Here is an 11035-nt window from a genome sequence, read left to right as displayed (position 1 = left end):
AATGTGAACAGGGGAGGAGCCAGGGAGGCGGCAGGTTGCCTGTCATTTCTCACAGAGCCAGCAGAGGGAGCCCGAATGCTGCCTCTTCGCTCTTTCTTTTTACTGTTCTTAATTACCTGAGATTTCCTGGGGAGGAGACCCAGGAGTGGGGTGTGTTGGTAACTGTTAAGTGCAGTACTGGGGTAAAAACAGGGTTCCTGTTAAATGGCTGAGCATACTTCAAAGGCACCTTAACTCCATGGCCTCCTCCACCCAGACTTTAACCAGGAAACAAAAAGACAGGTGAACTGCCAAAACATTTGACTCCCAGGGAGATGTTCTGGCCTTAGGAGGGATTGAGCAGGGCAGAGACTGTCAGAGAACACCCATTACTCCTCTCTAGAATGGAGCTGGAAGATGCCAGTCTGCGAAGAGGGAAATCCAAAGAAACTCAGAGGTCCAGCCTCAAGAGGAGGCCAGGGTGCATGGTGTTCCTTGGGGTTCAACCAAATATGGGAATCTCAGAGGTTTCGACTGTCTCGTCAGGGTGGGTCAGAAAGGTCTCAGATATCTTCAGCTCTACACAGGGCCAGTAGTGCTGAACGACAATCCCCTCTGACTGCATCCTGCAGGTAAGGGAGTGAGTGTTAGAAAAACTCATTACTGCCACCTCGGTCCAAACAGCAGTCTAACCTCACCTCCTGCCGATACATAGCTCATCCTCAAGGAAAGACACACTCTCACTCTCTCTCTCTCTCTCTCATGCCTGGAGTCCCACACTCAATGGAAGGAAAGGGGGTGGAGGGAAGAGCTAGGATGCCAGGCTCCGGGGTAAGAAGTAGCTAAGTTTAGTCAGGCAGTGGTGGCACACGCCTTTAATCCCAGCACTTGGGAGGCAGAGGCAGGTGGATCTCTGGGTTCGAGGTCAGCCTGGTCTACAGAGTGAGTTCCAGGACAGCCAGGCCTACACAGAGAAACCCTGTCTTGAAGGGGAAAAAAATAGCTAGGTTTTACCTGGAGAGAAGAATAGAGAGACTTCCCAAATTTCTTCTTGAACTCAGCCCGAATGCTTAGAAGGTCACTCTCGCTTCGGGAGATAAGGACTCGCATCAGCACTTGGAAATTAGGCTCAGTTTCCTGGTAAAGAAACACATTGGGGAGCATGTGGCAGGCAGCGAGGGGATATTCTCACTAAGAACAGAGGGTGGGTAGGAAGCAGAGGAAGGGTAGAAGAAGCAATAAAGGAGCCAAAGTCATCTCACTGTGTATCACTGCCTGGCCTCAAACTCCGAGATCTGAATGCTGGGACTAAAAGTGTCAGCTATTTACAGCCCAACATTTGGTTTTATGTGAATATGTGTCTGTGTGAGGCTATGTCAAGTGTGTATAGATGCCTTTGGAGGGAGGGCTTCATATCTCCTAAAGCTGTGGTGAACTGCCGGACATGGGTGCTGGGAATCAAACGCTGGAAGAGCCTGAAACCCTTAACGACGGAGCCATCTCTCCACCCCAGGTTTTTGTTTTGGAGACAGTGTCTCATGTACCCTAGACTGACCTTGAACTCGCTATATAGCTGAGTTTTGAGATGGATCTCATCAAGTGACTGTCTGGCCTTGAACTCAGAGACAGAGATTCACTTCCCTCTGCTTCTAGACTAGATCTGAGGTGTGGGCCACCATGCCCAACAAACCTCCAACTCTTGATCTTCTTGCTTCTACTTCTCAGATGCTGGGATTGCAAGTGTATGTCTCCTGGCTAGCAGGATAGGTTCTGACATTTATATCCAAAAATGTGAGTCTCACAATCCCAATATACTAGGACCCGTGTTAGCTTCCTTTCATGTGTGTGCTCTACAGGCTAAACAAGTACTGTGCCACTAAGCTCCTCCCAGCCTACAGACTTGACTTTACATCAGGAACTCAGATAAGCACAGGTCTCCGAACGAATCCTGGATTTGATTCAGGAGCCAGGCTTTCTGGGTATAACAATCTGTTGTCAAGATGGCTATCTCGGCGATTGAGCAAGAGCAAATACAGGCTGTCCTTTGAACAGTCATCAGTAGGGCATGGTGCTAAAGGCTTCTCTGTCTACCAGAGTGTGACGGCACTAGCCTTTCCTGTATTACACAGCCCTTCTAAATTGTGTTTATCTTTATGTGCATTGGTGTTTCGCCTGCATTTATGTCTGTATGAGGGTGTCAGATCTTGGAGTTACAATAATAAACTGCTATGTGGGTGCAGTGAATTGAACTCAGGTCACTGGAAGAGTAAGTAGTCAGTACTCTTAACCTCTGAGCCATTTCTCCAGCCTCCTCTTTTTTATTTATTTACTTACTTTCTTGGTTTTGGTTTTATTGTTGTTTTTCTGAGATAGTGTTTCGCTGGCTGGCCTGAAACTTACCCTGTAGACCAGGCTGGCCTCAAACACAGAGATCCACTGCCTGCCTCTGCCTCCCAAATGCTGGGATTAAAGGTGTGCATCACCAATGTCTGGCTACTATATTCCTTTAAATACACACACACACACACACACACACAAATTGTCCTTGTTGGATTAGACAAAAAAAAAAAAAAAAGAAGAAAAACAAAAAGATGGTAATGTCTTCAGTACCTTGGGCCTCCTTTCTCCACACTGGCTGGATCTATTTATTTCTTGGGTTTTTCAAAACAAGGTTTCTGTGTAATCTTGGCTTTCCTGAACCTCACTCTATCCCGCTTCCTGAGTGCTGGGATTACAGGAAGTCATCCTCATGCTACCTAGTATTTCTAAAGCAGCAGTTCTCAGCCTGGGGTTGCGACCCCTTTTGCAGGGGCTGCATGCATATCAGATATTTACACTGTGATTTATAATGGTAGCAAAATTACAGTTATGAACTAGCAATGAAAATAATTTTGTAGTTGGGGTCACCACAACATGAGGGACTGTATAAAGAAAGGGTCACAGGTCAGGAAGGTTGGGAACCCACTGTGCGGAGTGTTACCTTCACCTCTGACAGCAGCCATACTGGACAAAGGTTTTGGTGTGTAGCAATCAAGGCAGACCTTGGCTTCAGCACCTTGTGGGTTCAACTAAGTTCTAACCAAAGCACACTCCTCTACCTGTTACAAGACAATCTGTGAACATGGGGTGGGGGTAGCTTGTGGGTTCTACGGTAGGTTCTGAAGGGCAGCACAGTGTCAATGAGAGTTTTGGGTTCTTTGGAAAACACAGAAATGTTTTAAGAATGTGTTTTCATTTTAATCCCAGGTGTGGGGCTGCTTCAGGTTTGTCCACAGCAGCTGACTGATTTGCCTCGTGCTCTGGCGAGGGCATTTTGCCAACTGCAGGGAGTTTCCTGGGGTTGTGTGATGTTTGGAATTCCGGAGACTTTTCAGGGGGTACATAAATGCTAGAGCCCCCACAAGGTGGGCAGGTGGTTGGTTGGTTGCTGTTGGTCTAGGTTGGTTAAGTAGTCATGTGCAAAGAAGAAACAAGAAATTAGATATCCTGATGGGGAACATCAAACTTGCCACGAGGAACTCCATCGACCCCCTAATCAGCAGGAAGTAGTCTAACATAATGTCACCCCCTTTGCGACCCCTGACTTTATTCAGGGATCTCCTTTTCTCTTATCTCATATTAGGGGGCTGAAAAGGGTGGAAGAGAGTTGGAGAGAGGTGGAAAAGAAGAACCCACAAAGTGGAAAAGGCAAGCGAGCGGCAAGGCAGGGAAGGAGCAGAGCATCTCTTACCTGAAGGGCTTGGTGGAGTTTGTTAGCAAAGTACAGCGCTGTGTTTCTCAACATGGAAGCTAGAGGCAAAGGTGGGAGGGAGGACAGAGAGCCATATCAGGACCACAGCTTTCCGTCTCGGTAAAACCCCATACATCCTGAGCAGGTGCCTACCTAGGCTGATCAGAGCCAGCTGGGCATCTCCATGGAAACAGTTCCGGATAGCATCCTCCAGTTCCTGGCCAGTGCATCTCCGGTACTGATCAAACACTTTTGGTATGTGTGGGGAGTGGTTAGAGAGGTCAATTGATATGTGGGACTATTACTTACCACAGAGAATGGTGACCCGCCACACTCATCAGAAGATAGAGGAAGCTGGGTGGGGATATGGAAGCTTGGGTACCTCGGATGAGGTGTTCAGGACTGCGTTGTGTAAGGAGCAGGACCCATTGCCCTGCTGTACCGGATTCTCCAGCCTGCTGAAGTGCCTGGGGAAGAGGAAGGGACCAGTGAGTGAGGACCATTGTAACCTGGAAGCCACAGTTAGGGTGTCCCCAAAAGTCACCACCCAAAAGTGGTGAAGGAAATAGGGTTGAAGGTGAAAAAGGATAGTTTAATCCCAGCATTGGGTGGTAGAGGCAGACGGATCTCTGAGTTTGAGGCCAGCTGGTCTACAGAGTGAGTTCCAGGACAGCCAGGGCTACACACACACACACACACACACACAAAGAAAGAAAAAAGGAAAAGAAAAAGAAAAAAAGAAAGGGGCTCTGCTCAGCTGCTCTCATGAGGAACTAATCCCTAAAGATAAGATCTAAGGAGACTTACTTGATCCAGAGCCCACAAGAGGAGACTCTACCAGCAGAAGGCAGAAGAAGTTTGCAGTACAGATCGGTACATGGGATCTGGGCCCTAGGACATGATCAAGGAGGGAGTCTACAAAGTCTACATACAAACTCTGAAGTCCTGCTCACCTGGACATCTTGTTCTTCCAAGTTGTAATCAATGATTCCAGAATAGCTCTCACGGTCCCCCTAAGAGGAGACACTGTTCTCAGAACTCTTGGAAAGGCCAGAGTTTTGCCCAGACCCTGGCCTCTCCGAAGCTCTCCCTGCCTGTCACGGGACAACAGAGCTCCCTCGTCTGGCCCACGTGCAGCTGAGGAACACAAATTCCTTTCAGGCCAAGCCTCACCTTGCTCAGGGCCAGAAGCAGGTCCTGCAGGATACCATTGGTCTCGGTCCTGATATCTTCCTCAGCCTCCACCTGGAAGTCTAGGGGAGGGGCGGAGCTTTTTGGTTCCTGATTGTCTTGGGGTAGATAGCTCTGGGACTTGCCAAGCACCTGACCTATGGACCCTAATGGCCTCCTCTTTTTTTTTTTTTTTTTTAGATTTATGTTTTATGTATGGAGCCAGTTGCCCAAGGAGGTTAGAAGAAGGTATCAATCAGCCAAGCAGCAGGAATCAGAGTTAGGAAATCCCAGAATATGAAGCAAGCTGATTAGGTCTTATCCTCTAATCAATGTCCAAGAAGTGATATGGGCGGGGTATGAAGCAGAGAGTGATTGGGAATGGGGAGAACAGAAAAATGAAGACTGTAGTATGTATGTATGTAGTATGTATGTAGTATGTGCTGAAACCTTGGGTTCAATCCAGAAAGAAAAAAGGGGAAGAAGGAAGAGAGAAACAAAATGTCAGCCATGGTTGCAAGCCCAGCACTGGGGGGCTGAGCATCATGAATTCACACTATCTCATCTACATGGATCTATGCAGTCAGGGGTGTGTGGGTGGGGGTGGCGGGGGACAGAAAAAGGTGGTGTGGTGAGGAGAGGAGGGTGGGAAAGGCTGCTCACAAATTAGTAGGTGAGGTTTGTGGCAGGCAGGGCCAGCATATCTTTAAAAAGGTACACCTGTCCCCCAGGCTGCAACCTTGGGATGTGGTTTGATGGTAGGGACAGCAAGGAGACAGTTATGGTGCCTAATGTCATTACTGTGAAATTTGCCCTGGGGCTCGAGTTAATCACTGTTTCTCCTCCTTTAATGATCACATGAGGCTCTCTCCCCTGGGGAGACTGAGGCACTGGGGGGGAGGGGTTGTCCCCGACCTTCAGGGACTGTAGGAGAGTAGTGGACTGTCCCACTCAGCTCTCGGGGACCCCTTGTCCCATTGCATAAGCTTACCGTGCTTATACACTGCCAGGCACGCCTGCAGTCGGGGCGCTGCTCGGGTGGCCAGGATTTCCAAGGCCACATCCTCAGCAGAACCAGAGGTCTGTAAGAAATTATGAGGCCACGTGACACTGAGCCGCCATGTCCTTAGCTCAGCAAGATGGTAGACAGTGCTGGAGAGCTGGTACTAGCCACTTCTCTGTCTAAGGGTCACCACAGGATCAAGGGGGCCTCTAGGCCTACTCTCTGCAGAGGTCAAGGCCAGTCAACTAACTGTGCTTCTTCCTCTCTCCGTTGGAGTTCTTGTACCCCAGACACCAGGGCAGTTGTCCTCTCCCGTTACCTTCAAGGCTGTCCTCAGTTCCTGGGCATCAAATTGGGCTGCAGGCTGAAGGAGAGCCACCACGATTTTCTCAAGGTTGCCAGAGAGCGCTGCCTGCAAGGACTTCAATAGATCCTGCAGAAGCAGACCCCAGACAGACAGAGATATAGGTCAAGGAAGGCCCCAAAATCATGGGAAGCTTTGGTTTGATTTTTTTTTTAATCCCAGGTTTGACTCCCAAGTCCCTGACCAGCCAGGAGGGAGGAGCAGGATGTGGCTGGACCTCAAGTCCTCCAAGGGTCCCCACCCTGCCCACAGCTCACAGGATGTCAGTGGTCGCACCTGTTTGGTGCGCTCTTGAAAGGCTCGAGAAATGAGCTGTCTTTGCTCTCTGCTCCGATTGGTCAGTACATCCACAATGGTATCATAGTCCACACCTAAACCAAGAGAAAACCAGGTTGCAGCCACAGAGTTCACAATGAATTCCCAGCTCCTCGGGGAAGAGAATTAGGTCTAGGGAAGGGGAGGGAGGACTGGGACTATTTCACCCCAACTTCCATCTGTTCTCAAAGGAGATGATAAGAAAATGTCAAAAACACCGTTTAAAGTGCTGGAGAGATGGCCAGAGATGAAGAACATGTAGTGCTTTTTCAGAGGACTCAGTCAGCACCCTTATCAGGTGGCTGATAACCACCTGTAACTCCAGCTCCAGGGGATCCAGCATCCTCTGACCTCCATGGGTACTATCCTCACAAGTGCGCATATACACACATGCACACACTCGAGTAAATAGTAAGTCTTTAAAAATGTCGTGGAGGGCTGGTGAGATGGCTCAGCAGGTAAGAGCACTGACTGCTCTTCTGAAGGTCCTGAGTTCAAATCCCAGCAACCACATGGTGGCTCACAACTACCCATAATGAGATCTGACTCCCTGTTCTGGTGTGTCTGAAGACAGCTACAGTGAACTTATGTATAGTAGTAAATAAAGCTTTAAAAAAATAAAATAAAGCCGGGCGTGGTGGCGCACGCCTTTAATCCCAGCACTCGGGAGGCAGAGGCAGGCGGATTTCTGAGTTCGAGGCCAGCCTGGTCTACAAAGTGAGTTCCAGGACAGCCAGGGCTATACAGAGAAACCCTGTCTCGAAAAACCAAAAAAATAAAATAAAATAAAATAAAATGTCATGGAAGGCTGGGTGTGATGCCACATACCTGTAACTCCCAGCACCTGAGAGGTGGAAGGAGGAGGATGTGGAGTTCAGTCATTAGGTACACAGTGAGCTTGGTGCTAGTCTGGATTCCATGAGGAAAGGAAAGGAAAGGAAAGGAAAGGAAAGGAAAGGAAAGGAAAGGAAAGGAAAGGAAAGGAAAGGAAAGGAAGAAAGCAAGCCAAGAAAGCAGCTGGTGGCGGTGGCGGTGGAGGTGGCAGCACATGCCTTTAGTCCCAGCATTCAGGAGACAGAGGCAGGCAGATCTCTGAGTTTGAAACCAGCTTGGTCTACAGAGTGAGTTCCAGGACAGCCAGGACTACACAGGGAAACCTGTGTTGAAAAACAAAACACACACACACATAGAAAGAAAGAAGGAAAGGAAAAGTAAGGAAGGAAATGAATGAATAAAGAGATCTTACTCAAATTCTAATTCAGGTCTAAAATTATCCTAATATAATGGTTTAAGAAAGAAAAGAAGCCGGGCGTGGTGGCACATGCCTTTAATCCCAGCACTTGGGAGGCAGAGGCAGGAGGATTTCTGAGTTCAAGGCCAGCCTGGTCTACAAAGAGTTCCAGGATAGCCAGGGCTACATAGAGAAACCCTGTCTTGAAAAACAACAACAACAACAACAACAAAAGAAAAAGAAAGAAAGAAAGGAAGAAAGAAAGAAACAAAGAAAGAAAGAAAGAAAAGAAAGCCATAAATTAATGAAATAAAAATGTTAAAGGGTGGGCTGGAGAGATGGCTCAGCGGTTAAGAGCACTGGCTTCTCTTCTAAAGGTCCTGAGTTCAAATCCCAGCAACCACATGGCTCACAACCATCCATAACAACATCTGATGCCCTCTTCTAGTGTGTCTGAAGACAGCTCCAGTATATTTACATATAATAATAAATAAATCTTTTTTAAAAACTGCTAAAGGGCTTTTTGGGTGGACCCACTCCTTTGGCTTAGAGTCCAGAATCTATTATAAGCTGTGTGACCTTGGGCAAGCCTCTTAATCTCTCTGAGCCCCAGTTTCCTCATGAGCAGAATGGGGTAATAAGTCTGAGCTCCCACGGTATTGTGAGGGAGACTGTGACATCAGCACAGAACTACGTGCTGGAATCAGGCTCCACGGGCACACCCAGAATATGGCTAGCTTCTCCTTCCTGGATCCTTAAAAAGACTTTTTAAAAAACATATCTGTTTGTTTGTTTACTTGATTACTGTGTAAGTGGTAGGCACATGTGCTTGCCTTAGCATGTGTGAGGTCAGAGGACAAGCCCTGAGATTTAGTTCTCTCCTTCTCCCATGAGGTTCCCAGGATTAAACTCAAGTCTTGACAGCAGGGGCCTTAAACCCTGAGCCATCTGGCTGCTCCCTCATCCTTCCTGACCTATAGAGATTGTTCATGAGAAAGTAAACCTGGGTCTGGAGAGATGCTCTTTCAGGGGACCCAAGTTCAATTCCCAGCATCCCCATGCTAACTCACAACCATCTGAAACTCCAGTTCCAGGGGTCCTGGCAGGCTCTTCTGACCTCTGAAGGCACCAGGCATGCTTGTGGTGCACAGACATACATGCAGGCAAAACACCCATATGCATACAATAAAAGAATTATAATAAAGATTTAAGGGGTTGGGGATTTAGCTCAGTGGTAGAGCGCTTGCCTAGCAAGCGCAAGGCCCTGGGTTCGGTCCTCAGCTCTGGGAAAAAAAAAGATTTAAAAAGAGAGTGAGAAAGAAAGAGAAAAAAAGCAAACCAGCAGTTGTGCATGCCGGCTCTTGCCTATAATCCCAGCTCTTGGGAAACTGCTGCAGGAGGATTACTGCAAATTTGAAGCCAGTTTGAGATGCAGAGTGAGGCCCTGTCAGGTGTGGTAGTGTGTACCCTTAATCCCACATTAGGGAAGCAGATGCAAGTGGATCTGTAGGCCAGCCTGGTCTCCATAATAAGTCCCAGGCTACTAGTTTACAAATAAGACTCTATCTATAAATTAAATAAATAAATAAATAACAGATCAACAATGAAAGGTAGACCCTAAACACCAAGGGCATGAGCTTACCTTGGCCTGCAATAGCCTTCAGCAGTCTTTGTACATCCTTGTCCGCACTGAAGCTCAAGAACGTCCTGAGGGTCCCCAGGGTCCCCCAGGCTGTGGTCTGTAAGAGCAGGAAATCATGGCATCATGAGGAGTGAGTCTACCCACCTCCTCCTTCCACTTTGTTCATTTGTTGGGTTTGTGCATGGGAGATCAGAGGACAACCGGAGGGACTGGGTTATCTCCTTCCATTTGGGTCCTAGGGATTGATCTCTGCTCATCAAGGCTTTTTTACCCAGCTGAGCTATCTCTCCACAGCCATTTCCACTTTCCTGTTCCCCAGCATCTTCTGGCCTTTAAGTTGACACATTAAAATTTATTGTTGGGGTTGGAGATGTGGCTCAATGGGAGAGCACTAACCTGGCAAGTGTGGCCTGGAGAATTAAATCACCAACACTACTGAGTACATAAATACATTTCTGAAGTCCCAACAGCCCATACCTTGTCAGCAAGACCCAGGGAGCTGAGGATCTCCTGAGTCAGAGATGTTCCCAGTGGTCCACAGCTCACAGACATGGTGCAGCTGGCTTCCCTGAGGAAGGAAACAGGAGTTAGCTGAGGGGAATGTTCCACTTGGGTATGTTGATGGCCTTTTATCTGGGGCCTGGACTTTCTCAACCCATTCCTTTCCTGTGTTGCAGAAAATAAACAGACAAATAAATAATAAGTTACAGAACTAGTGCACAGGCTCAAGAGAAGAGGAAGGCAGGAGGAAGGACCTAGCTTCTGGCTTTCACCTTCTTCTAGTAAGCCAAGACGGGCTAGGGAGGCTGTAGGAACCAGCACTCACCAACCAATTCCCCCTACCCCAGGTCCCCTGAACCCTTAGTCTGAGGTGATGATGCCCTCTGAGGCTCCAGTCCCTCCCTTCCCTGGCCTGGCTCTTCAGGCAGCTGGGGTGAGGTGATTTGATGATGGGAACAGGTGCAAGACAGCTCCTTATCACATTCTCTCCCCCACAGGTAACCTGCAAATTAGCTTCCTACCTGTCTGCCCCTCCCAGCACCCCCCCCCCATCCTCGGGGGAATCTCAGGTGGGATCCTTTGGTCAGCAGGTGTAATCTGGGCTGTCCTTGTGCTTGGACAGAAGCTAGCAGCTGTCATGCTGGACATACCCACTTCTCCCACAATCAGTAAGTTCTCCCGTCCCCAGATGAGGGCTCAGGTCCAGAACTTACCGGAAAGGTGCTGAAAATAAGATGGGTGTTATGGCTCGGCGTCTTGACTGTGAAGGCATCAGCTCCGGAGTAGCCGGGCAGAAAAGAGGAGGAGTGGACAGCCTAGGCTGAGCAGCCAGTCAGATGACCTCTCTCTTGCAGACCAGCCCAGCTGTTGTCTCCAACTCTGGCCCCTCCCAGACGTGGGAGAGGACCAGGCTGTACAGGGTCTACAAGCAAACAAACACCTCCCTGCCTAGCATCTCTCCTCCCAGGAACTGGCCCTGAACCCACGCAAGTGAACTCTCAACCTCTCAGCCTAGCCCAGGACACAGAAGGCTTTGTGCGCTGCCTTCCCTGTGGGGCCAGGTTGGGACCACAGACACCTTGTCTCTTGAGTCCTACTTC

The 11035-nt window shown here is 48.6% G+C and overlaps 1 protein-coding gene across 2 annotated transcripts; it reads right to left on the bottom strand.

Moving 5' to 3' along the window:
- Positions 1-65: 65 nt before the first annotated feature.
- On the bottom strand, positions 66-11035 carry Anxa9 (annexin A9). Of its 2 annotated transcripts, none has more exons than XR_015046696.1 (13): positions 10649-11035; positions 9912-10002; positions 9435-9531; positions 6523-6617; positions 6202-6315; positions 5871-5961; positions 4883-4962; positions 4663-4722; positions 4019-4176; positions 3863-3947; positions 3710-3768; positions 994-1116; positions 66-605 (listed from the first exon to the last, which is right to left on the bottom strand). XR_015046696.1 is itself a non-coding variant. In XM_021158034.3 (13 exons), exons 1-13 carry the CDS (start codon positions 10705-10707, stop codon positions 543-545), a joined length of 1113 nt encoding a protein of 370 aa, XP_021013693.1. In that variant the 5' UTR covers positions 10708-11033; the 3' UTR covers positions 66-542. The 2 variants fall into 2 exon arrangements, 1 of the variants encoding a protein (XP_021013693.1); XM_021158034.3 differs by having other exon boundaries at positions 3863-3958; positions 4092-4176; positions 10649-11033.

This window comes from Mus caroli, unplaced genomic scaffold (assembly GCF_978045245.1).
Source record: "Mus caroli unplaced genomic scaffold, Mus_caroli_1 scaffold_3, whole genome shotgun sequence".
Lineage (NCBI taxonomy): Eukaryota > Metazoa > Chordata > Mammalia > Rodentia > Muridae > Mus > Mus caroli.
The sequence above is the reverse complement of the archived record's forward strand: the minus strand, read 5'-3'. Positions and strand labels throughout refer to the sequence as shown.

Excerpts from the sequence above, each read along its gene's own strand:
- Anxa9 (XM_021158034.3), bottom strand. The coding sequence starts at position 10,707 with ATGCCTTCACAGTCAAGACGCCGAGCCATAACACCCATCTTATTTTCA. Across the intron at positions 9,532-9,911 it reads CCCTGGGTCTTGCTGACAAG|ACCACAGCCTGGGGGACCCT; the intron begins GTATGGGCTGTT and ends CTGCTCTTACAG. Across the intron at positions 3,769-3,862 it reads GCTGGCTCTGATCAGCCTAG|CTTCCATGTTGAGAAACACA; the intron begins GTAGGCACCTGC and ends CTTTGCCTCTAG.